Source organism: Actinia tenebrosa, unplaced genomic scaffold (genome assembly GCF_029948245.1).
Source record: "Actinia tenebrosa isolate PJP-AT-01 unplaced genomic scaffold, QUT_ActTen_1.0 PGA_scaffold11__36_contigs__length_13525064, whole genome shotgun sequence".
NCBI classification, from domain to species: domain Eukaryota; kingdom Metazoa; phylum Cnidaria; class Anthozoa; order Actiniaria; family Actiniidae; genus Actinia; species Actinia tenebrosa.
Window position 1 is genome coordinate 4123498 of NW_028292571.1, and position 27102 is coordinate 4150599.

The 27102-nt window shown below is 39.4% G+C and overlaps 2 protein-coding genes across 2 annotated transcripts; one reads left to right on the forward strand and one right to left on the reverse strand.

Moving 5' to 3' along the window:
- The first annotated feature begins 2568 nt into the window (after positions 1-2568).
- Positions 2569-22670, forward strand: LOC116302962 (ATP-dependent translocase ABCB1). Its single transcript, XM_089027663.1, has 27 exons — positions 2569-3532; positions 5748-5943; positions 6294-6418; positions 6801-6917; positions 7465-7519; positions 7931-8044; positions 8145-8252; positions 8541-8666; positions 9396-9602; positions 9941-10111; positions 10563-10724; positions 11210-11258; positions 12104-12333; positions 12764-12904; positions 13127-13225; positions 13317-13394; positions 15175-15226; positions 15783-16306; positions 16435-16512; positions 16721-16906; positions 17568-17668; positions 18652-18792; positions 19268-19427; positions 19665-19862; positions 20500-20706; positions 21156-21287; positions 21769-22670. The coding sequence occupies exons 1-27, from the start codon at positions 3246-3248 to the stop codon at positions 21988-21990; spliced, it is 4266 nt and encodes a 1421-aa protein (XP_088883789.1). The 5' UTR covers positions 2569-3245; the 3' UTR covers positions 21991-22670.
- On the reverse strand, positions 22665-26501 carry LOC116302932 (protein canopy 4). Its single transcript, XM_031712350.1, has 6 exons — positions 26023-26501; positions 25284-25380; positions 24570-24664; positions 23837-23964; positions 23520-23637; positions 22665-23003 (listed from the first exon to the last, which is right to left on the reverse strand). Exons 1-6 carry the CDS (start codon positions 26276-26278, stop codon positions 22873-22875), a joined length of 825 nt encoding a protein of 274 aa, XP_031568210.1. The 5' UTR covers positions 26279-26501; the 3' UTR covers positions 22665-22872.
- Between the last annotated feature and the right edge of the window lie 601 nt (positions 26502-27102).

The window sequence follows — 27102 nt, forward strand, 5'->3', positions numbered from 1 at the left end:
GGCAGAAAAGAAGTATCAACAAGAAAGAAAATTTAGACCTTCAAAACCAAATGCCTTACGAAAGTGAGACAATATGGTGGAAAGAAGGTAATGGAACCGAACCAGCAGAAATGACGGTGTTGCTACCGATTGGTTCCTTGGAAGACAAAACGAACAAGGAAAACAAAAACAAAGTGCAACACAAACTAAAGCAGAATGCAAACAAAATAGAAAGGATTTGGTGGCGTGAAGATGGAGATAAAAATGTAAGAGAAATGACAACAATGACATCCCTAGGATTCATAGACAACCATCACGTAGATGAACCGTCCGCAACTTTCACTGTCCAGCACCTAGACTCTCGTGATAAAAACAACACCAGTGATACTTTGCCACGAACAACCATCGTGGGACGAAAAACTACACAGGATACAATTGGCTTAGATACTCGAAATATGAAACCAGTTCTCAAAGAAACAAAAAGAATTAATAAAGGTGGAGCAAATATTACTGGCTTTGGTGTCACAAGAGTTTTGACAACAAAACCAAATGTCACTGAAGTGAATGTAACCCAGGCAAAGTTCACTCGTGTCAATGTAACCCAGTCAAATGTCACAGGAGTCAATGTAACCAAGGCAAAGTTCACTCGTGTCAATGGAACCCAAACAAAGGTCACTGGTGTCAATGGAACCCAGACAAAGGTCACTCGTGTCAATGGAACCCAGGCAAAGGTCACTCGTGTCAATGGAACCCACGGAAATATCACAGGAGTCAATGAAACCCAGGCAGAGATCACAATTGTTAATGTAACCCAGGCAAATGTTACAGAAGTGAATGTAACCCAGTCAAATGTCACAGGAGTCAATGTTACCCAGGCAAATGTTACAAGAGTTAATGGAACTCAGGCAAAGGTCACTGGAGTCAATGTAACGGATTCAAATGTCATTGTAAACAATTCAACCCATCCAAATATCACTGGAATCAATACAACCCATCCAAATGTCACTGGAGTCGATGGAACCCATCCAAATGTCACTGGAGTCAATGGAACCCATCCAAATGTCACTGGAGTCAATGGAACCCATCCAAATGTCACTGGAATCAATATAGCCCATCCAAATCTCACTGGAATCAATACAACCCATCCAAATCTCACTGGAGTCAATGGAACCCATCCAAATGTCACTGGAATCAACACAACCCATCCAAATATCACTGGAATCAATACAACCCATCCAAATGTCATTGGAATCAATATAACCCATCCAAATGTCACTGGAATCGATATAACCCATCCAAATGTCACTGGTGTCAATGTAACTCACCCAAATGTCACTGAAGTCAATGGAACCCATCCAAATGTCATTGCAGTCAATGCAACTCATTCAAATCTCAGAGGAGTCAATGTTACCCAGGCAAATGTTACAAGAATTAATGGAACTCAGGCAAAGGTCACTGGAGTCAATGTAACGGATTCAAATGTCATTGTAAACAATTCAACCCATCCAAATATCACTGGAATTAATACAACCCATCCAAATGTCACTGGAGTCGATGGAACCCATCCAAATGTCACTGGAGTCGATGGAACCCATCCAAATGTCACTGGAGTCGATGAAACCCATCCAAATGTCACTGGAGTCAATATAACTCACCCAAATGTCACTGGTGTCAATATAACCCAACCAAATGTCACTGGTGTCAATGTAACTCACCCAAATGTCACTGCAGTCAATGTAACTCATCCAAATGTCATGGGTGTCAACGTTACTCATCCTAATGTCACTGCAGTCAATGTCACTGCAGTCAATATAACCCATTCAAATGTCACGGGTGTCAATGTTACCCATCAAAATGTCACTGCAGTCAATGTCACTGGAGTCAATGTCACGGGTGTCAATGTAACCCATCCAAATGTCACGGGTGTCTATGTTACCAGTCCAAATGTCACTGGAGTGAATGTCACTGCAGTCAATGTAACCCAGCCAAATGTTACGGGTGTCAATGTAACTCTTCCAAATGTCACTGAAGTCATTGTCACCTCAGTCAATGTCACTGGTATCAATGTTACCCATCCAAATGTCACGGGTGTCAACGTAACTCATCCTAATTTCACTGCAGTCAATGTCACTGGAGTCAATATTACCCATTCAAATGTCACGAGTGTCAATGTTACCCATCCGAATAATGTCACTGGAGTCAATGTCACTGGTGTCAATGTAACCTCAGTCAATGTCACTGGTGTCAATGTTACCCATCCAAATGTCACGGGTGTTAAAATAACTCATCCAAATGTCACTGGAGTCAATGTCACTGGAGTCAATGTAACCTCAGTCAATGTCACTGGTGTCAATGTTACCCATCCAAATGTCACTGGAGTCAATGTAACCTCAGTCAATGTCACTGGAGTCAATGTAACCCATCCAAATGTCACGGGTGTTAATGTAACTCATCCAAATGTCACTGGTGTCAATATTACCCATCCAAATGTCACGGGTGTTAATGTAACACATCCAAATGAAACTGGAGTCAATGTCACTGGAGTCAATGTCACTGGAGTCAATGTAACTCATCCAAATGTCACGGGTCTCAATGTTACCCATCCAAATGTCACTGGAGTCAATGTCACGGGTGTCAATGTAACCCATCCAAATGTCACGGGTGTCAATGTCACCCATCCAAATGTCACTGGAGTCAATGTAACTGGAGTCAATGTAACCTCAGTCAATGTCACTGGTATCAATGTTACCCATCCAAATGTCACTGGAGTCAATATAACCCATCCAAATGTCACTGGAATCAATGTCACTGCAGTCAATGTCACTGCAGTCAATGTCACTGCAGTCAATGTCACTGCAGTCAATGTCACTGCAGTCAATGTCACTGCAGTCAATGTCACTGCAGTCAATGTCACTGCAGTCAATGTCACTGCAGTCAATGTGACCCATCCAAATGTCACGGGTGTCAATGTCACCCATCCAAATGTCACTGGAGTCAATGTAACTGGAGTCAATGTAACCTCAGTCAATGTCACTGGTATCAATGTTACCCATCCAAACGTCACGGGTGTTAATGTAACTCATCCAAATGTCACTGGAGTCAATGTCACTGCAGTCAATGTCACTGCAGTCAATGTCACTGCAGTCAATGTCACTGCAGTCAATGTCACTGCAGTCAATGTCACTGCAGTCAATGTGACCCATCCAAATGTCACGGGTGTCAATGTCAACGTAACTCGTGTAATTGCAAAAGTAACTCATATCCTCATGATAGGTAGGAGCAACGTGACTATTCTTTTTCGAAATGGAAGCGAAAGTTGTGTTTTAGATGAAGAAGAACTGGAACTAAGAATGAGAAAGTATGCAATTTATTACTTATATGCCGCGTTGTTCACACTGTTTTGTGCGTACGGACAGATGGTTTGCTGGAATGTGGCTTCTGAACGTGGAGCTCGAGAACTTAATAATGTGGCCAGCGATGATATCCTTGGAAAAGATCCTGGGTTTTTTGATACACAGATTCATGAGGGTGCATCGAATATGGAAGATATAGGGTAAGAGTCACTGGTGTATAATCGGACCACAGGTAGCCCAAGCTTGGTTTCTGTGGTGTCCTGTTATAAGGAAATGTATGGAGATTCATCAAAAATTTCAATAAAATCATTGAAACGTGAAATAAAGCCTCGAAATTTTACCCGATCATTGAGAAATAGCTCTTCGTTTGAACTGCGTGGTTATTTTTTGAATTTAGCCCGTTTTAAGATTTTTTCCCCCACCAGTAAGAAATAAGAGAAGGTTGGAAACTCGAGTCCCAAAAGCGAACCATCACGGGTCTTCTAAACCTCGTACGTCTTCGAATATTCTTTCCAGCGCCAAATTTTAGTCATGACCCTTCTCTCACATCCCTATAGAACCGAGAAAGTCGCATTAGAGGTTAGTCTTCGCGTCTTTAAGCCATGAAATTTGCCTGTATTCACATACTATTTCGTTTGTTCTGACCCGTACTTGGAGCTCACTGTACACCAGTTCAACGGATTTCTTTCGGCAATCGACCCGAGGTCACGCCGGAAGTCTTCGTATCGTAAATGCGGGTTGGATTTGGATATAGTCTTTCTTCGAAATTATGGTGACTGTATTTTTTAACGGCCTAAGATACAAAAGCATTTAACTTATAATTTATAACTTTATAATCTTTCTTCGAAATGATGGTGAGTGTATTTTTTAACGGCCTAAGATACAAAAGTATTTCTTCCGGCGTGACTTCGGGTCGGTTGCCGAAAGAAATCCGTTGAACTGGTGTACAGTGAGCTCCAAGTACGGGTCAGAACAAACGAAATAGTATGTGAATACAGGCAAATTTCATGGCTTAAAGACGCGAAGACTAACCTCTAATGCGACTTTCTCGGTTCTATAAGGATGTGAGAGAAGGGTTATGACTAAAATTTGGCGCTGGAAAGAAAATTCGAAGACGTACGAGGTTTAGAAGACCCGTGATGGTTCGCTTTTGGGACTCGAGTTTCCAACCTTCTCTTATTTCTTACTGGTGGGGAAAAAAATCTTAAAACGGGCTAAATTCAAACAATAACCACGCAGAGCGAAAGAAGTGCTATTTCTCAACGATCGGGTAAAATTTCGAGGCTTTATTTCACGTTTCAATGATTTTATTGAAATTTTTGATGAATCTCCATACATTTCCTTATAACAGGACACCACAGAAACCAAGCTTGGGCTACCTGTGATCGGACCAGGCACCTAGAAAGTGTTGGTATGTGATAAGTGGGAGGTGATGGGATAATTGGTCAAGGTACCAGAAATAAGGTCATAGATCATGGTAGGTACACAATAAGGACAAATGGGGTAATGCACCTAGAAAGAGTTGAGATGTCTAGATACAAGAAATGGGGTTATAGATCATGATGAAAACACGAGGACAAATGCGACAAGGCACCTAGAAAGTGTTTGATGCGATAAGTGGTATAGGTGATATGTCTAGTTACGAGAAATAAGGTCATAGGTCATGGTGGGTACACAAGGACAAATCGGGTAAGGCACCTAGAAAGGGTTGGGTTGTGATAGGGTAATTGGAGGTACTGGAAACAAAATCTTGAGGCTATAGTCATTCTCTACTTTCACATCCCCATAATGCTTTGCGTCTTTGGGGGGTAACCAGAGGGTAAAAACCCACTTATTTTGCTGAAGGCTGATCAGACAATGTTGACAATACCTTGTTTGGTATCCAAAAATGAAATGAAGTAGTATAAAACAGAAAAAGATGGAAGCTTGAAGGCGTTTAAGGTAAATTTTAAACATTATTTCGTAAGTCAATACATTTTCTGTAAGACCAAAACTCTTGATGATCTGTACACGCAAAAATAACTTGGAATAAACTGATAATCAGTATTGTACAGATAAAAGCAGGTATAGTATAAATTCAATTAAGAAACCTTTCAATTTGGGACAGTTTTTTGATTGGTTACCCCCCAAAGACGCAAGGCATTATGGGGATGTGAAAGTAGAGAATGGTGGGTAAGGATAAATGGGGTAAGGCTTCTACGAATAGGTTGGGATGCAATGATAAGTGGGGGGATAATAAGTCAAGGTACGAGAAAGGAAACGTCACAAATACCCCTAAACAACCTTCCCTGGATCCGTCCGTTGTTAGATTAGGTTAGGATGTAGGGGGAAAAACATGTTTTAGAAGGATTTAATGACTAGAGTTAGTTACTGTAGAATATGGGTGTGCTTATACTAATCTGGTTTGTTCTGCAGAGATATTCCACAGCTAAAGAAGGAAGATATTGAAGCTCTTCGTGGTGGTATAGGAGGAGAGATAGCGTTCCTTATTCAAAACCTGGCAAGTGTTGCGTCTGGATTCGTGATCAGTTTGATAAAGAACTGGAAACTCACCCTGGTCATGCTAATGGCTGCGCCCTTTATGGGAGCTGTGGAAGCCTTCGTTGCCAAGGTAAACAGTTACTTAGAATAGGAACTAGTATCAACCTTATTCGTTGTGGTGTAATGTTTTTCCATCTCAGACCTCGTGTCATCCCCTAGAGAATAAGATTCTTTGTTTGAATTGTATTTATATTTGTGTCTTCTTCATCATGTGATGGCAGCCATGATAGGAGGCACAACATAGGGTATTTTTCCCCTGGGAAACTTAATTCTTTCTCATGTACGTAAATCAGATTAGACCAGATTCAATTGTTCCTGGCTCCTGTCATGGTTGCCATCACGTGATGGTGCAAAGCAGTCTCTACATGTATAGGCATTAAATTTTTTGTGCTTTGAATATTAAATCGTTATTTTGTTTAGGTGGAGAAGTACGTCCAGGAGAGAAAGAAAGCATTACAAGATCAAGCAGGCGTTTTGGCGGGAAAAGGGATGTCGTCTCTCAAGACTGTTGTGGCGTTCGCTGGACAAATGGTAGAAAAAGACAAGTAAGGGAAAATAGAGTTAAAAGAATTTAAATGCAACGGTAGACCTTCATTTCTTCATTCAACAACCACCCCTTCCATTCATCCATCTATCCAACCTTTCGCTCATCTATCCGCTCCTCCATTCATTCATTCACCTATACTTTCATCTGTTGATTGGTTCACTCATCCATCCATCCATCCATCCATCCATCCATCCATCCATCCATCCAACCATCCATTCATCCATTCATCCATCCATCCATCCATCCATCCATCCATCCATCCATCCATCCATCCAACCATCCATTCATCCATCCATCCATCCATCCATCCATCCATCCATTCATTCATTCATTCATTCATTCATTCACTCTTTCTTTCTTTGTTTTATTCGCACCTGAAGGTTTGACACCGAAATGGAGCAAAGTGGCAAACTCAACAAGCTCAAAAGTCTAGTGAAAGGATTCGAGAAAGGAACCAACACACTGGTTGCGTTCAGTTTCCTTGGGCTAGGATTCTGGTAAGAACAGCTAGTCTACTTTCACTACAAGCACCTACAGCAACACTTTAGTCAGTCGCGATGAACACATCATACTGAAGCAAGAACGCAGTGCTTGACGTTCAGTTCATCTTCTCAATAGACCTCTTCATCTTGGGTTTATTATATAATGCTTTTCCACTTCAGACAACGTGTCATTCCCTAAAGGTTGCAAATGAGAAGACAAATGAGCATAGATACAAGGTGGTCTGAAATGGGCGAAAAATTAGACCCAAACTATACATTCGAATAGTAGGTGTGACTTATTTCAGCAAAACCTACAGTAGAGCTGAGACTTTCATATCAAACAAGCAAAGTTTTTGATACAACTAAAATGCTGCTTGAGGATGCTTACAAGAGGCGAAACTGTAACTAGTAATAGATCTCAAGTTATCAATAGTTATCAAGCGGTTGAAAAATGTAAGATATGTCTACCCATAATCCTTGCCGGTCTCCGCTTTATAGTTTTTCAGGTGACCAACTTTATTGAAATGAGTATATCGCATAACTGTATGTTTAATCATCTCAGGTATAGTACAACCATGCTCCCCAGTGGAGGAATTACCCCAGGGGCTTTATTAACGGTAAGTGGATTCTATTCAGCTTTCAAGGGAAGACCAGATGAACTCACATTGTCTTCCCATCCTTATGAATAAATAGAAATAGGTTGCTATCAATAGACGTCATTTCCAGCCATTGTCGTGCGTTTGTTACCAGCTGAGTGGCAAGTTTTCATGATATGTACGTAGTTATGTACATGGATGATTGAGTATTGAGGCAATGTTTGACCTTCATTGGAGGACTGGTTAATAAGATTATTTATTAATTATCATTTGTTAAGATATTATTTAATTCATTCAACTGATTGACTACAAGAAATTTTAAAATGAAGTAAAATTCGCAAAGCATTCTGGTAGTTGTAGTAAAATGACGCCACTTACTGTTGTAACCAAGTACAGGCAAAGCATAAATTTTCTCGCGGTTGCTTTTTGTAGATTTTTATGGCGATCATTGGAGGTATGATGAAGATGGCTGGCTCTGCTGAACAGATTGATGACGTTGGGGAGTCTAAGGGATCATTGGAATCGATTCTTGGGTTCTCAGCAAAGGTATTCTGCTGGCAGGCTGGAATATATGACTTACATTTTTAATAGTTCAAATAGTTTCTAGTTACATTTTCGTTTGTTTCGTTGTTCTTTTCCATTCAAGGATACTGAAGCCACAGTAGACATGGCTGCCAGCCAGCTGGAAGCTGTTATGGGGAAGCTTGATGTGTTCAACGTGTATTTTCATTATCCTTCAAGACCAGAGTACCAGGTAACATCAGCAGTAACATAGCAAAGGTCCCTGAGCTAGGCGAGCGCGCGCGCAGATTATGGCGCGAAAATGTCCCGCCAATTCCACAGGAACTCCGTGAATATAAGCCAAGGATGTGATTTATGTTAATATTGAGCCAATATAAAGAACAGGGACCGCAGAAAGGAAAGTATCAGTTCCCTCACATTTTAGACTTATCCATGCTAATCTGTCATATTTTTCAATCTAAGAAATTTACGGATTGGAGATGCTCTTTAAGAAACTAAATTGAAATATTCGTTTCACCAGATTCTTAAGTCTGTTAACATCACAGCTGAGCCAGGACAGACTGTCGCTATCCTTGGTGATAGGGGTTGTGGTAGAGGTACAATCATTAAACTATTACAAGGAATCTATGATCCGGAGACTGGCAAGGTGAGACAAAGGATAAATAGACAATTTCCACTTTCCATCCCGCTGATGCAGATATATGTTTGACACTTAATCAGATGGTACTCGTTGATCTTATCTTTTAACTCTCAAAGCGGCTAACCTATTAACAATAGGTATAGGTATAGTCTACTCCGCAGCCGTCATAAGGTCCCAGATCGAAACTGATGACGGCTGCGAAGGCGACTAGTATAGGTATCGCTATCCTAAGATTTCCGCCCGTAATAGACCATTTTCATGGTGAAACAAGTGAATGAAAAGGAAAATTTTACTACTGACGTTTCGTGACATTAGTTCTTCATCGTAGTAAAAGAGATGGTGTTTTACTACAACTACTAGGATAGTCCCTCACAGTTGCCTTCGCCATCTTGAAAGGTAGCCGTGCCTTTGCATCGAAGCGAGACGAACGTCACCTTGGAATGATAGATGATATCTGTGTTGTGACCTTTTTTAACACCTTGGACAATTATTCACATGTCTCTATCATTGCAAGCGCGCCTTTCGTCTCGCTTCGATGCAAAGGCACGACTACGTTTCAAGATGGCGCAGGCAACTGTGACTATTGGATGCATCATGAATTTTCTTTCTTCAATTTTTTATTGCTTCATGAAAATAGTAAGTTAAAGAAAGAAAAGAATTTATGCAAGTTATTGTGGTAATGGTAATATGATACAAATAATAAAATACAAAAGCATATCTACTTCACTGTTTCAGATCAGACTTGATGGCCATGACTTGCGCACCTTAGATAAACGTTGGTTTCGTCGTCAATTAGGAGTTGTGCATAAAGAGCCTGAGTTCTTCAATACAACCATCGCTGATAACATATCCTACGGCAAAGACGAACAATGTACCATCAAGGAGATAGTACGTGCTGCAAAGGCTGCTGGGGCACATGAGTTTATCAATCGCTTACCACAGGTATCCCATGACGTCATGACAGCTATGTTGAACTTTTTGTATGTTCCGTAAATGTTTTTGTGGGGGTTGAAGTTGTTCCAATTGTTTATGTTTTTTTCTCTTTTTCTCTCTTTTTTTGTGTCTTACTTTATCGTTCTTTTTTCTTTCCTTTTTTTCTTTTTCCTATCTTTTTTATTCTATTTCATGCAGTAAGAATTACGAAACAAAATATCGGGTAAAAAAGGGTCAAAAACGCTCTTACGTACATTCACTAAACTTCACTGCTAACGTGAAATGTTTTTCTTTATTTCATTTCTCTGGATTTGAATTAACTATTTCGTGTGTTTTTTTCAAATAAGGGTTATGAAACTATCCTTGGTGACAATGGTTCACCGCTGACCCCATTCCAGCTTCATTTGCTGGCTCTAGCTCGTGCACTCATACGGGATCCCAGAGTCTTGATATGGGAAGAAGATATCTCACTTATGGACCCAGATGAACTGCGCACATTGACCTTCTATCTTGATCAGGTTTACCATAAAACGAAATAATGTATATCGTGCTAATAATATAGCCTTCTTGGGCGTTAAGGATAAGTTCATATAAATGGTACCTCTATACAGTGATGCCTCTATGAGGTGGACACCGCGGGGGGAGGGGAGGGGGGCGAAGCTTAGAAGGGGCTAACATTAGAAAAATATGAGACTAGTATGGGAAAAGGGACAAAGTGCCCCAAAGTTCTCCACGGTCCCTGGAAAAGAGATATATCAATGTGTAAATTCACGAGTTCGCTAGCTTAGATAACAGTATATGAAGATAGAGTACTCGAGGGAATGGCATTTTATCTACAGTGGGACAACTTAACATGTTGTCAAGCTAAATTATCACTAGATAAAACCATAATACACAAGGGATTGACTCGTTTGAATTGGGAAACGCCAAGCAAAGACGTAATAATAATTGATTTAATAATTGTCATAGGCGCGACGTGGTCGGACAACAGTGATATCCACGAGTCACGTGAGCGTAGCTAGACTAGCTGACGTCATCGTCATTCTTCACGAGGGACGTGTAATCGAACAGGGTACTGCTGATGAGCTGATGCAGTCTGGTCGTGCTTTTCGCTATCTGAGCACTGTACAGGTAACCCGACACTGGTCTTATTTTATAGCATGGGAATAAAGTATGAAAAAAGCACTGGAAAAAATACAATGAAAATGTATTAAATATAATTTGTAAAATTTTATGATTCTGTAAAAACAATATAAAGGAGGCTGTAAATAGAGACCTTCCTACCTTGGGTGTAATATTTTTCTATTTCAGACCACGTGTCATTCCCTAGAGTATCATTTCATTGTTTAACGGTTGCGCAGGAAAAGACACATGAATATGGATCAAATCAAACAAATAATATTATCTCAAGAAAATAACACGTGGTCTGAAATGGGAAAACATTACGCCCAAAGTAAAGCCTAGAGGTCAGTTCCATGTAAAGTAGTTTAACATATGATACACATAAACCTTAAACATTGTGTAAACTAGTGAATTTTTCAAGTGAAAATGTCAACCAAAAAGGTTTTCTTTTTTTCAAACTTAAATTCCTTTTCCATTGTTATCGATGTCTGTAGTATTTTGAATCAAGAGCTGCACAAGAAGACAGGTTGCTGAAGACTTCCGGTGAGTCTTTTATACCTCAAAAGGCCCTCCTCTCCAGTCCCCCTCGGCATCCACACATACTGAGGGCCACTAAGCAAGCTAAGCCGTGCCTCATTAATCCTATGTAAACCTACGAAGAAAAAAACATCTTGAAAGGCCAGTTACATAAAGTTAGGATCACCCTGCGCCAAAATAGCGCATGCGTTTTAAAGTAGTTATACCCCAGCTGACAAAGTTGAAACGAGAAAATATGCAAAACGGAGGTGTCATTTACAGATTTCCAGCTCACCAAATAAAAAAAATAACGTTGCTAGTATACGCGCTTGATAAAAGTGACGTCATAATTAATAAGTTTTATATTTTTATTCCTATGGTGGGCATGTTATTATTTTTCGCTGGTCAATATTTGTAGGCTTTATGACACCCCAGTTTTGCAGTGACCTCATTTTTAAATCACTTTTTGGGCGTGTTTACATCATGAGAGCAAAAATAAGAGAGGGAAACTTCTTAATAACGTGCGCCCCATATAAATTCCCGGTTGTGCTATTTTTAGTAACTAGATTCAGTTTAAATTTTGCCTTACCCTACTCCCGTGCGTCATCAACTTGCGTGCGCTCTTTCCGTTTTGTTTTTATCAACCGGGAATTTACATGGAGCGCGCGTTATTAAGAAGTTTCCCTCTCGTTTATGCTCCCTTGTTTATATCCATTTTCATAATTATGCAACCCAGAAAACTAGCTTTTATCTGATTTACAATGGTCTGAGTATTGATACTTTGATTGACGGGAGCTAAAGACCCTCACATCTTAGGCTGTGTTGGTTGCGTAGTAACAAAGATGAAAGTGATATTTCCATTTCCATGTTAGGACTCAAAACGTCCCATTCATTGGATTCACTGTCAGATAGCTATACAGAAGATGCCTATGATTATTACAAGTCATACAGGAAGCAGGGATCCTCCCAGGGGACAGGGATTTGTAACAGAATCAGAGAAAAACGAGATGAAATAAAAGATGCTATTGAAAACAAAAAGGAGGAAATGCGTGACAAATTTGAAGACAAAAAAGAAGAAATAAGAGAACTGGTTCAAGAAAAGGTAAGAGATAAAACCTTTATTCCAGGACATGGAATCCGTTCAGGAATAGACGTAATTCGTTGTAGTGCAATGTTTTCCAATTCCAGACCACGTGTCATTACATTGAGAATAAGATTTTTTGTTTGTGTTGTATACATATTCATGTTTCTTCTCATGCGCAACCGTTAAACAAAGAGATCGTACTCTTGGGAATGACACGTGATCTGTAATGGGGAAACATTGCACCACAACGAATAAGGTCTATCAACCCCTTGCATGTGACGTCAAAGGAGCTCAGTTTGCAGGACAAAACAAAAGAATTTCAATCTCCTGAGAATTGGAAACCTTTTTTATGTCCTCCAAACTGAGGTGTATTCTGACGTGCTGCAAGGGGTCTATTCTCTGATTAATCCCAATGTATTCTGTGTAAATGTATGTTTTTGTATATTAGATTCAGGAGAGTGAAGCACAGTACAAGATGATCAAGATGCAGTTAATGGATGCTCCTTTGCTGTTAGCAGCAGCACTTGGTGCAGGCCTCAGTGGCATGATAGCACCGGGTCTTGCTATGCTCTTCAATAAAATACAAAAGGTAACTATACCAATTTTATCCATCACTAAATATCGTCATACGGAGTGTTTTTACGTAACGTTACAGCGGCCATGTTGGTTGCCAACTTTTTATGAAAAACTCTGCACAAGTTTTTATGGTTTGGTATACCATCATGGCTGTCATGTCACGTGAGCGAAAATACTCTATACTAAGGGACGTGTCGTAAATATAATGCCATAATGATTCATTGGTTTTGCATAGTTTCTTAACGATACAGAGAGAGTGACAAAAGAAGGTCCTTTCTACGCAAGCATGTTTGTGGTTCTTGGTGCTGTTGTTGCCTTTGGAGGAACAGTTGAGGTACGATATTTTTTCTTCCTTAATTCATCCTAATTTTCATATTCCAGTTGCTGCCGAACCTTAAACTGATGTTTTAAACTGATAATTACAGAAATATATGTCAACTTTAGTAAACGAAAAGTTGAAAATTCGACTTCAAAAAGTTATCTACGAGCAAACATTGAAAAAGGTAAGTGAGTTTGGATATTCTTGTTCAAAGAGTGCGTTCTTAACGGTGTGAATCAAATCTCTGATGTTGACTCAACGCGTTGATTATCATGTTTGATTAGCATACCACTTGTTGCAGGCTTGAAAATAATGACACCACACTTTTATTCCCTCCCTTCTTCCCTCCTTCCTTCCTTTTTTCCTTGCTTCCTTGCTTCCTTTTTTCCTTGCTTCCTTCCTTCCTTTCTTCCTTCCCTCATTCCTTCCTTCCTTCCTTCCTTCCTTCCCTCCTTCCTTCCTTCCTTCCTTCTCTCCTTCCTTCCTTTTTTCCTTGCTTCCTTCCTTCCTTTCTTCCTTCCTCTCAGCACCATTGAGGCATGGCTCTTTTGAGGAAGTGATGGAAAATCAGTTATTTATTCATATCTTTGACAGTTTACTATGAATCTTTCCCAAATTTGGCTCGTAGTAGTAATTCTTCAAGGCAAGCAATTACCGCATATCTGTTACCATGGAAACCAGGTCACGTGACCACAAGGCCGCCATCTTGGATTTTTTAAAAAAATCGTTTGTAGTCGTATTGAAACTACTTCAAAAGTCCTGAAAATCCATATTCCTTTTGATATTTGCAATACCTATATGGATCTAATTGGATATCTTGGAAATTATATTAAGTTTAATTCTTAGAATATTTTTAGTTTTTTGGAAAAAATAGAAAATATTCTAAAAATTAAACTTAAAATAATTTCCAAGATATCCAATTACATCCATATAGGCATTGTAAATATGAATAGTAATCTGCATTATCATGACTTTTAAAGATGTTTCGGTACGTTTACAAACGGCTTATTTAAAAATCCAAGATGGCGGCCTTGTGGTCACGTGACTTAGTTTCCATGGTAACCAAGGCTCTAAGGTTCCTTCTTTTCACAAAAGACATTAACTTGCCAAGTTTGGGGAAGATTCGTAGAAAACTGGCTATGATATAGCTAATCAGTTTTTCATCTGAGAGCCATGCCTTAAAGTGCAAATGAACCCTTTGACAATACATTCAGTACTGGTTCTGCATAAAGTAAATAGTTGATTGGTAAAATATTTCTTGATTTGAGCGATGCGTCTTTAAGTTATTAAGGTTTATACTTCCAATATGTTAATGATGATGACGTCAGGTAAGGTATTTGAGTGTTTTTGTTGTAACTAATAATACTAAATGCTGGCCATTTTGAAAATAAAAATTGTAAATAGCTTTCATGTAAACCATGAGTAAAATAATGATGCTTCTTAAATACTGTATCTATGAACCAGTTCGATTTTGTATATTTGATTAAGCCTTAATAGACGTCACACTCATTAGCATATTGGAAGTATAAACCTTCATAACTTAGAAACGCATCACTCAAATCAAGAAATATTTTACCATTCAACTATTTACTTTATGTAGAATCAGTACTGAAAGTATTGTCGAAGGGTTCATGTGCACTTTAATGATGCTGAGCTTCCTTTCTTCCCTCATTCCTTCCTTCCTTCCTTCCTTCCCTCCTTCCTTCCTTTTTTCCTTGCTTCCTTCCTTCCTTTCTTCCCTCCTTCCTTCCTTCCTTCCTTCCTTCCCTCATTCCTTCCTTCCCTCCTTCCTTGCTTCCTTCCCTCCTTTCTTCCCTCCTTCCTTCCTTCCCTCCTTCCTTCCTTCCTTCCTTCCCTCCTTCCTTCCTTCCTTCCTTCCTTTCTTCCTTCCTTCCTTCCTTCCTTCCTTCCTTCCTTCCTTCCTTCCCTCCTTCCTAATATGTTCTTTGTTATCATTGTTGCAGAATTCCGTCCCTCAAGTCCCACCAACAGTACCTCAAATCCCTTCATTTCCTGGTAGATTAACATGAAAATGATTGAGTAAAATATATGCAGCTATTTCAAAAAAGGTTTGTTAAGGCTTTAGTTCCATGTTGCATACGATGCCTGAAGTGCGCTATGGGCGATGTGAATCCAGTCCGCGAAAGGTCACAATATACTTCAATCTTGAAAAGCAACATGCAACAATACCAACACCAACCTTTTTTGAGATAGCTCATTTTTATGTTCCCTCTTCAATTTGGCCACAAATTAATCATTAGTATATATTGGTAATATTTTAGCTTCAATGTTTGACCACTGCTGTATTCCTTCATAAAGAACGCATCTATATAATGAGGGTCAGCCCCGGTACAAAGAAACTTTACGCGTTTCCAATTCTTCAAAGTCAGTATAGCTTTCCTTGGCATCTGTGAATAATTTACTATAAATCAAGGCTAACCGATCCTGTGTAAATGCGACTCTTGTCAAATATGTCAGCAGTAACTTTCAGCAAGTAAATGTTATGGTCTCCATCCTTCCTATTTCTCCCCAAAGCTTTTTTAACGTAGGTCTCATTCTCTTCCTTCGTAAGGTTCTTCTCCTTTGGACGATGCCATGCCAACAGATGATTTAGAGTTGAAAGGTTTTGACCATCACACTGAAGTTGTCCCACCTCCCTTTAGATCAGATTGTAAAGCTACTCCCCCCGGAACTCCCCCTGAGGAAGAACCATATGATGTCACGGAGGATGATATTCCGGGGGAGGCAGACGTTATCCCCGATTTAGACAGTGCACCATTAGAAAATGACCCGGATGATGTTGGGGAAGTGGTTGAAAATCCAGAATTTTTAGATGACTCGAGTGGTATGACATCCGCAAAAGACACAGCAACAAAAACCGGTTTGACAGGTCTACCCTTAAAAACAGGAAAAACAGGTTTTCCAAAGGGATCAGGAGCTTCTGGAAAAGGTGGTTATCAAATATCAACAGGAAAAACTGGTTTGTCTAAAGACCCCACTGACCCGTCTTCACTGACTCAGTCAGCTGGTGTTCCTAATCCAAATGATGTACAGAACATGGCAGATATGTCTAAGATACCAGGCGATAATCTTCTGGTAAGAACCCTTAGTTCCTGTCCTATCCCTACCTCTCCTTCCTTATTTACGGCTGCTTTTCCATTTCAATCCACGTGTTATGACCTTAGGCTTTAAAGTAGTACTTATTGATTTTTCGTTCATTGTAGCCAGCGGTAGACCCTGAGAAACAAGCGCGTGAAGCCGTGGAAAATATGCAACGTGACGTCGATGCGGCGATTCAGAAGGTAAATATAACACAGGCAACCCAATGTACGAAAATTATAACAATGCCACGTTGACGTAAATGGAAATGAAAAGGATTTTTCAGACGGACTTGCTGAGAAACGGGAAAGAAAACTTTGCCAGTCCACCCATTTATTCATTCATCCATCCATATATTCATTTTTTCATCACCTTTCATTCATTCATTCCCATTACTCCATTTTTTCACAGTCTATAGGTAAATACATAGGTCCAGAGGTCCAGGCCTTCATATCCTCAGTCTTAACATTCTACGTGGCGTTCTCCACGGGATGGAAGATGACGTTAGTCGCCCTGGCTGGGTATCCAATCATCGCCTTGTCTCATCGAATCCAACAAAAACAGACAGACGAAAGTGTGAAACCAAAGGAAATGGATGTAAGTGGGATAAAAGTCCTGGCTTCTTTTCCTATTCTTTCATTTTATTTAACAGGAGCAGGCGTAGCCCAGGTGGTTAGCGTGTGGTAAGGAGCACTGATAGTCTGAGGGGGAAAAGGGCGCACCTTCAAGCTAGCACTTTATACCTTTATACCTTTATTGATGGTTTTCACGGCGGCCATGCTGGAGGAACTTAACAAAAGAATTGTCAATGAATTCTTTTGTTATTTCCTCAAACATGGCCGCCGTGTCTTTTGTCATTTAATTTTCTTGGGAATGACTGAAAACCATCAATAGTAAGTTTTTTCATCTTTTCACGGTGTAAAATTTACCCTTTTATCATTACTGTTTCATTAAAAACACCGACGTAGCTCACACTATTTTTTAGCTAGTTCTCTCTACATGATACCCGTGTGAAGTACTTTCCTTACTTTCTTTTCTTTGCTTTCGTTATTTACAGATATTTCATTTTTAAGATTTTCTTTATTTCAAAGCACTAGCTGAGTAGCATAATCTTCAACTTCAGTGTCGAAGATCAAAGTTTACGATCACGAGAAAGGCACGTGATCAACGATGACGACGGGAAAGAAGAAATTTTCTCCTTTTTTGCTACACTTAAATTTATTTTGTCTGGTTTTCTTTTCTTACTTTCCATGAAAAGATCATGAAGACAGGATTCAAGAAGATGGCAGCCATTAGTTCTCTTGGCATGGAGGGAAAATTTGCTAAAAAGTTTAAAGATGGCGCAATGGATCAATACAAGTAAGCAACAATGATAGGGGGGAAATCTCGGCTTGTTTACGAGAAAAATTCGCTTGAAAAAAACATAAATCATATCTTTAATGACTATCAAGCACACAAAAAAACACGTTTTCGTATGACTGGAAAAAGCTCAAGGTACGACCCGAAGTGCCTTGACCGTGATGGTGCCATGTCCGAGCATTTCGATTTGACGAGCGGTGATCTGACGCGTTATGATAGGTCCAAGCGATGAAAATGTACACTCTAGCTCAAAGCATGACGGGAAACCGAATAGTAACGCCTTTTTCGCTCCTCTGAAGATCTATCTGATAATTTTTCCTTCGACATTTTCTATGGAAATGGAAATGGAAATATTAAAACAAACAAAAATAATAGAGTATTGTTTTTTGTGATAGTTCCTTTGATTTCCTTTTCCATTTTTGCAGTACTCGGTTTCCCAGAGTGCTTTGTACGCTTTAATGCACATTGCCTATTCTCAAAAAGGTCGTTCATGGTCTCTTGGTGCGACGATGACGATGTTTGCGCGCGAAAACCAATCTTCCCGCTTTTTCTTCAGACGCAGCGTTGCGACACAAGCTGCAAGGGTGTTTACACGGTGCAACAGAGATGCAATCATTGCCACAAGTATAAAGGAATTCTACTTTTTGTAACAATTGCCGCAACTTGTCTCGCAACATTTTTTCAAATTGCGCTGTTGGTTACACGCTGCAATAATCCATGCAACTTGTGTCGCAACGCCGTTTACAGACAAGTTGCAAAGAAAATTGCTCAGTGTAAAGCCCGGTTTAGACGGTACGATTTTCGCCTACAACTATCGTATACAACACGCTCGCGTCTGTCGTAGGCGAGTTTGTAGGCTTGATTTACACGCTACGACTCGAGCTGTAGGATGGCGCGAGCGCGTTGTATACGATAGTTGTAGGCGAAAATCGTGCCGTCTAAACCGGCCTTAATCGCGCCTTTAATCATCTCTGTTTATTCAGGCACGCTATCAAGAAGATCGTTAGCAGTGGTTTAGCATTTGCTGTCGGACAAGCCATGGTGTTTGTTATTTATGCTATTGCTCTTCGCTATGGATGCTTCTTGATCTCTGAACGAGAAATGGCAGCAGTTGAGGTTCTATGGTGAGTCTCTTTTTAGTAATCGCAATCAATTTTCTCTTAGAATTCTTCTATACACCGAATCAAAATATGGTGACCAATATGAATAACTGTTGTTCTGGACTGACTAGCCTCTCAAAAAACTCTTTTCTTTTTCCACGTGAACACGAGGCTTGTCAGTCCAGAACAACAGTTATTCATATTGGTCACCATTTTTCGATTCGGTGTATATAACTTTTAAAGGTTTTTCTACTTTATCCCCAAGATATAGAAAAGCTTGAATTATATGGTACCCTGAAACACCTTCTGGGCTGATCAAAGTCAGGACACGGCTAACTCACAGATCGTATTTGAATTTAGCGTGAATCTTGGAGAAACCTCTTAAATCAAGGGTGAGACTGAACAAGCTCTACTCACATGTGATACTGAGTCCAGCATCGAAGAGTAAATAATATAACCAAAGCTTATCAATAGTTAACCATCTAGCTTCTCGTTTTAGCGTATTGATGTCCGTGTTGTTTGGCTCGTTTGCAAACTCAAGTAGCCAGGCTCCTGCGCATGCGTCTAGCAGCTCCAAGGAATCAGCCAATCGTGTGTTTGACACGGGATCAAAAACAGACGAGCAAATCCAAGTCATGAGTGATAAAGATATGGATATGGTGAGTGTGTTGTCCGCGGTGCTCTGGTTTGATCTACCTTGCCCTGGCTGCTTGTGTCTAACCTGGCGTGGCTTTGACCTAGCTAAGGTTAAACAAGCTTTCATTAGAATACCATTTACTACCTTGCGTTGCCTTTCTTAAATATTCGCCCTGCCCTGCCCTGCCCTGCCCTGCCCTGCCCTGCCCTGCGATGTCTTGTTCTGCCTAACATTAATCCTGGCTTGTTTTGGCTCTCAGGGCAAAGCGTCAGGAGAGATCGAGTTTCGCCACGCAGAACTTCCCGATCCCTTGCGAAAGGGGAACCTGCTTCTGAATGACCTTGACCTTTCTGTGAACCAAGGTCAGACATTAGCGATGGTCCTGATGGACAATGAAACAAGAAATCCCCTTGAAATACTGCTAGAAAGATACTACGACCCGTCGTGTGGGAGAGTGGTAAGTCTATATATTCAGTATTCACTACATATAACATATGTATTTCTTTGTTTTTTTTGAATATGGATACAACTCATACGAATAATCTTATTCTTGAAAGAATGACCAATGGTCTCAAATGGGGGGAAATTATGCCCAAACTAGGACTCTAGACTACTTGCAGTAAAATAGTAGACCCCTTGGAGCACGTCGGAATGCAGCTCAATTTGGAGGGCAAAACAATAGGTTTCCAATACTCATGAGATTGAAATTCTTTTGTTTTGTCCTTCAAATTGAGCTGCTTTGACGTCACATGCAAGGGGTCTATTGGACTAGAGCCTACCGAGCGTCACGCACAAAGGTTTTAATGTGAGGCTATAATGATCAGTATATCGTGAAAGGAGAGAAGAAATTTAATTTAGCATGTAGCCTCGTACTGGACCCTTTGTGCCTGACAATAGAAGAATATATTTGAATTTGATATAGACACCTTGCAGCATGGAATGCAACACAATTTGAAGGGCAAAACAATAGGTTTCCAATTCTCAGGCGATTGAAATTCTTTTGTTTTTTTCCTTCAAATTGAGCTCCTTTGATGTCACATGCAAGGGGTCTATTACAACCAGTCTTGAGGGGTATTCTCTTGGGATTTTTTCAGTTTCTAGACGGACGAGATCTAAGGTCACTTGATCTTCGCTGGCTTCGAAAGCAAATGGCTGTGGTTTCTCCCAGTACTTATCTACCACACCACACGATAGGGAAGAACATCGTGTACGGAGACAACACACGAGATGTACCGTACCAGGATATCGAGGACGCTGCTTATTCTGCTAATGCTCACTACTTCATCATGAGATTACCAGAGGTACTCATTCATCTTGTATTATATCCTGTGTGACATTTTCAAGGGAGAGCTAACATCACACTGAATTAGACCGGTGTGACATTTTATAACTTTGCTTGAAGCAAAACAAGAACTAGTTGTGGGTGAAGGCAAAATTAAACCTTTTTGTCCTTCTTGCCCTCGCCCCATCGTCTTCTTTTCTCTCCCATCGCCCCCTTTCTCTCTCGTGGCCCCTTTCTCTCCCATCGCCCCCTTTCTCTCTCATCGCCCCCTTTCTCTCTCATCGCCCCCTTTCTCTCTCATCGCCCCCTTCCTCTCATTCCCTTATGCCTTAACATAGAGATATCTGTGAAGGAGAAACTAAAGCGGGCATACCACCCTCCTTCCCCCCCCCCCCCTCCCCCACCTACCGCCACTTTATCATTTAACTCTTAATTGAGTATTTATTAATACTTTCTCTTTACCTCAAGGGATACAATACGATACCAGGGGAGCATGGTATAGAACTGACATGTAGCGAACGAATGCGAATCGCTGTTGCCAGAGCAATAGTTAGGAACCCGTCAGTACTGATCATCGATGAACGAGAGACATCTGATCCCGTAAGTAGATCCTTATAACCGTTAGATTTTTATAGACCTATTTATTTGGGGTGTAACAATCTTAGACCACGTGATTACCTCGGTGGCATTTCTCTATCCGTTTCATAAATTCTTCGTTTGCGCATGACGTCATACCCGACATCATGGTTAAATTTAACAAAAGAATTGTCAATCAATTCTTTTGTTCCTTATCATCCAATATGGCCGCTGTGTCTTTCGTTATTTTACTCCCCTGGGAATGATTGAAAAACCAATCTTATTCTCGGGAAAATGCCATCACGATATCCGAAATATAGAATTGGGACGCCTAAATGAATCAGGTCTGCTCCTTCTCTTCCTTTCTGGTCTGTGCTAACTCGGATTTCAAAGTTTAGACCCACAATTCCGAGCAGGAGTTGATCACCAGTCTTGGAAGTCTAGAGAGGGAGAAAGACGTTTGTTCTACCCATATTACCAAGTAAAACATGTTATACTTTTTTAGGAATTAGACGAGGCTATTCAAAATTTATCACGTGGTCGGACGCGACTAATCGTTGCCAGGCAACGGGAGACGGTTGACTCTGCTGACAAGATCGCTTTGGTGTACCGCGGGCGCGTACTTGAACAAGGCACCAGACAAGAGTTATTAGCCAGGCGTTGCTTGTTCTCTGCACTGACCAATCATGGACAATACAATAATCCCGCATATATGGATGGAGAATAGAATCTATATATACTTAGAATCAATCATTTGTAAATTTTTCATAGTCAATTGATCAATATTTTTATATCTTGAAGAGGGTATATCGGGCCCTGAGCTTCTGGGTTTCGACATAATGACGTCATAACCTTCCCAAGATGCACTGCATTACGAAGTCTACTGACTCTAAAACATTGTTGTATTTGATGCCTTTTTAATGCTGTTTACAAGTTCGTGTGCAGACGCGTCAAACTGAAGGTACGTCATGACACGAAGTTGTCTTGGATTCGAGGGTAAAAGAAAAAACTTGAAAAACACACTTTTTGTTGTTGCAATTTGTGCCATTATATTTTTTGCTAGCCTTGCATTCAAGATAATTTTGAAAGTGGTCTATAAGTTCTCAAAATGTGTGTAAAAATACATTTTATACCACGTGTCATTCCCTAGAGTATAATGACTTTGCTTAATTTACGCATGGGAAAACACACAGATATGGATACAACTCAAATAAAAAATCTTATAGTCTCTAGTGAATGACACCTGAAATGGGAAAACTACACCCAAGCTAGAGGTCCACTGAACAAGCATTATTCAGACAAACACGCTGTCTTTTTTTCTAAATTATTTTAGTCATGTTTATTACGAAATAATAATGGAATATAGATTTTCAATTTTACTTTTATAATAAAACATAACGATAAGATAATAAACGTGTTTAATTCTATTTATAGAGTACATCATACTATATAAATAGAAACCCGATGAGAAAGAAATCAACCACAAGGAAACTCGGCAAAAAATCGGAGTCCCGGATGGGATTAGAACCCATGATCTTCCGTAATCTATCAGTAGTTGCCTCGTTGTTGATTTCGGTCTGATCGGTTTTCTGTTTAGTTTTAACTTGGTTTAAAGTTCTTGGTGTTCGATTGTCTCATTATTGGTTTTCTCCACTTCACTGCTGTTCTCTTTGTCATTGTTTTCTTTTTGTGCCACTTGTTTTTTCTTTCTTTTGGTGGGTATTTCCTGATTGAGACAATCTAGGAGGATAGATATAAAAACAGAATATCTATGATAATGTTCATTAGCACACAGGTTAGGGTCTAGAATTTATAATTATTTACTATAGTTATTTTATTACTTTTATCCCAAACCATTGAAAATATAGCCAATCAGAATGCAGTAAAGCAATTGTATATTTGGCGGTATTTCACTGTTCCTTCACATCAGGTATTGCGGCCTAGTTGTATTCTTATTGGTGTGGGATAAAATACTAGAAAATAAAAGTGCCTCGTGGGATATCCCTTGATATGCCCGTCAAGACCATTGTATATATAACCAGTTTGTAACCAATGTAGGGTGTGCTTTGATTAGGCAGTAGTCGTGGGACTGAGGACTTTCTATTTCTGCTTCGCGCTATACATGTATTATAACAACTGAACTTCCTGCAGGGAAACAAGTCGACCACGATTTTGTTTCTCACAAAAATAATCCTTGTACTCTATTTCGAAAAGACGCTATAGTGGTCGACTTGTGGCAAATTTAGGACCACGCACCTTGATTCTCATTAACAAGCACCCTATTGCGACAGAACCACGTGGTTAGGTCACGTGATTGAGCCTTGTGGAACCAATGGATGAGATCATGTTGGTGATCCACCAGAAGATCGTGACACTGAAAACAACATCAGTGAGAGGAACTTGGTTACGAAAAAATATGCAGATATCATTTTTAACTGTGGGGGATGTGAGGGGAAGTGGTAAAACTACGAGTTCCAGGAGTTTTCCAAATACAAGCAAATCTCATGCCGCTATGTGATTGGGCATGTTAATATAACCGGCTCAAATTGACCAATAGTATGTCTTCTTCTTACCTGGTTTTGTAGTCTTTGTATTTCTCCTGTTGGGTCATCAATGTCTTGTTCAGGAGTAAAGAACAAAAAGTGTTTCACTTTGGAATCTTTCATGGCGTCTTCCACCTGCAGCCTGGAGTAGCTCTTCACTGTTAATTCATTCAGATGTATAGATAGGTTAGTACATCTAAAGGTGGAAGTGTAGTGTTTATTCATTCAGATGTATAGATAGGTTAGTACATCTAAAGGTGGAAGTGTAGTGTTCATTCATTCAGATGTATAGATAGGTTAGTACATCTAAAGGTGGAAGTGTAGCGTTTATTCATTCAGATGTATAGATAGGTTAGTACATCTAAAGGTGGAAGTGTAGTGTTCATTCATTCAGATGTATAGATAGGTTAGTACATCTAAAGGTGGAAGTGTAGTGTTCATTCATTCAGATGCATAGATAGGTCATTATAAAATAACTACTCTAAATCTAGCGTTCTGATTTGTTGGGAGCGCGTGCCTTATGAGAGCACACAGCACGCTTGCGGACTTTCAGTTTCGTAATCCATGTAATTTGTATTTTATTTTTTATTTGTGCTACGCGTCGTGCTTCTCCTAACACTCCTCTCGTATTTTGCCAACCCCGAGTGCTTCATAACTGCAGACAGCACGCGCGCGCGTTTTCTATTTCTTCAGTACATATAGTATATGGGTAGGGAAATGTTGTGTGACGAAGCTAAAAATGTCTGCCTAGGAAATGACGTACCTCCTTTCTTGTATCGAAATGGTTGTGATCTTCTAATGTTGTAACTCTTCATTTTTTCACACAGGTCTTGTATCGCGTTGAGAATGACTTTTTCCCTATACAAATTTAGGTACCATCAATTAACGATGCCAACAATGTCAGATTTTCTTCAGTGAAATCCTCATACCCAGTTTATTATGACAGCTAGTATCCCATTTCCGTGTCCTATTCCCAGTACACCAACTCAAGTTTTCCAGTATAAAATCAAAAACATTTGAAAAATTTAATCTCAATCCTAGGGCCCTATTGATTTAGGAGTATAAACCCTTTCAAATCATCTTGGATGCAAGACTAACTGACAGAAAAATGAAATTCCTTAGTTTCATCGAAAAAAGGTGTGATTTTTTAAATGTATTTTCATGTTAGCCTTGCATCCAAGATTATCTTTTAAGTACGAGAGTCAATATCCACCACTACAAATAACTGGTCAATAATTTTCCCGGGGTGGGGACGTAGAAAGCACTACACCATTTGGGGTTGTGTTCAACCTCTCCTACAGCAAGTTTTAGTAAGGTAATTACTACCATATAACTACCAAATGGCTTTCCCCTATGAGCCAATCAAATGACGAGAAAATCTACGCCATCCAATCACAAGCTAGAAGTAATTTAAGAGTAATATTTTTCACCCCCTCCCTCCCCATACTAGTTGCTATGACTTTATATGATCCCTTACTCTTTGTAGTATATAGGAGCTCTGTTTGGTCGTTCTTGTCGTATTCTTCCAAGCTTGGACAGTCTTTCTTCTAGCTCTACGACAAGTAACCTACAAACTAGAATACAGACAGAAAACACGTGAAGAAATATTAAATCAACATTAATAAATATCGTTATATTATTACTGTTCTATTGAGAGTTAACACGCGATTACACGAAGCAATTTTTTTTCTTTGCATTTCGTCTAGCAACAGCTTGGAGACACAAGTTGCAAGAGTGTTTACACCACGGTGCAACGGTGACTCAATCGTTGCCAAAAGTAGAAACGAATTTAATTTTGGCAACGATTGCTGCAACTTGTCTCGCAACATTTTTCAAATTGCGCTGTAGGTTACACGCTGCAATGTTCCATGCAACTTGCGCTAGCAACGCCGTTGAAGAAAATTGCTTCGTGTCATTGCGCCTTTAAGGTTTTGCTGGTTTTAAAAATGGTTTATTTTCTGCACTCTTAAACATGCTAACACCATAAATGTCATTAAACAAGTGTTACTTTTAATTGCAAGGTAAGTTTTGAAGAAGTGCACATGATCTATCTTGTAGCTGAACAATAGAATAACGGTGTATAATCAGCTGCAAAGGAAAGTAAATTAATATATATTTCCTGAATTTCAATGAGCAGAAAACGAATGGAATTTTTGTCCCATAGATAGATAGGATAAATTTTTTTCATTTTGTAAAAAAAACCATTTATACGATACCGTGACATTTAGTCGGTAAGTGTGTAGTCATCTCGTTTTCCTCTTCTGGTGCGTCGTCTTCTGTAACATCATCGTCTTTGTAATAAACTTCCTCGTCATCTTTATCTTTTCCGTCTTGTGTTCGTCGTTCTTCTGTTATTCTAGTTTTCTTTGGTACCATTATTCCATCAATTAACTCATAATCATTATCTGAAATTTCCAACTCTGAACCTCTACAAACGACGATGAAAAACAAGACGATAAAAGATATCTTCATTTTTAAATATTTAAAGAAAGAAATAAAGTAAAAGAATTATGCTCTTTCGAAGATTAATTGTAAGATTGTTTATAGGTTGTTGTTTTCTTTAAGGCTTTTTTTTAATTATCCTATTGTTAAACGTGACTTCTGTCATGATTCAGAATCCTGTTCGGTTTTTGTCGTGTGAGAAAGCCATTCGATGTTACGACCGCTGAACAAACACCGCTGACAACACAAAGAAGTGTTTATTACAAACAAACAATGCACTTGAATTTAGATTAAAAAATTGTATTGTAATTGTTTTAAATTAATTTCAAAGATTGAGAAAATTATATCCCCTTTTAATTATAACTTAAAATTCTTAGAAAGTATTAAACTTGGCTCAGTTGGTCAATGCGTCGTAGATGGGATGTCGAGTGAGTCAATCGATCGTTGAGCCCGGTATATCTTACGTGAATTTTTCTTTTCTTCTTTTTTATCTTTTTCTCTCACTGTCTCTTTTTTATTCTTTTCTGTCTTTTTATTTTCATCTTTTTTTTTTTTCTTTTTTTTTTTGCTCTCCTTTTTTATGTTTTTAATCCTTTACTTTTCTTTTCGTATTTCTTTTATGATGATTGTAAAATATCTATTAACCATTAAATGAAGTATTACTTTTTAAGTATATCGTGGAGAAAGAAGAAAGAAAGGAAGTACTATTAAAGAGAAGGAAGAGACAAGAGGAAATTCCAACTAGGTTACATCCCACACGAAAGAACAGATCATTTTAAATGACGTGACTTTATATAAACACAATATTTTGACTCATTAAGATACGCCTTTTACTGCTTTATTATCAGTGGCGT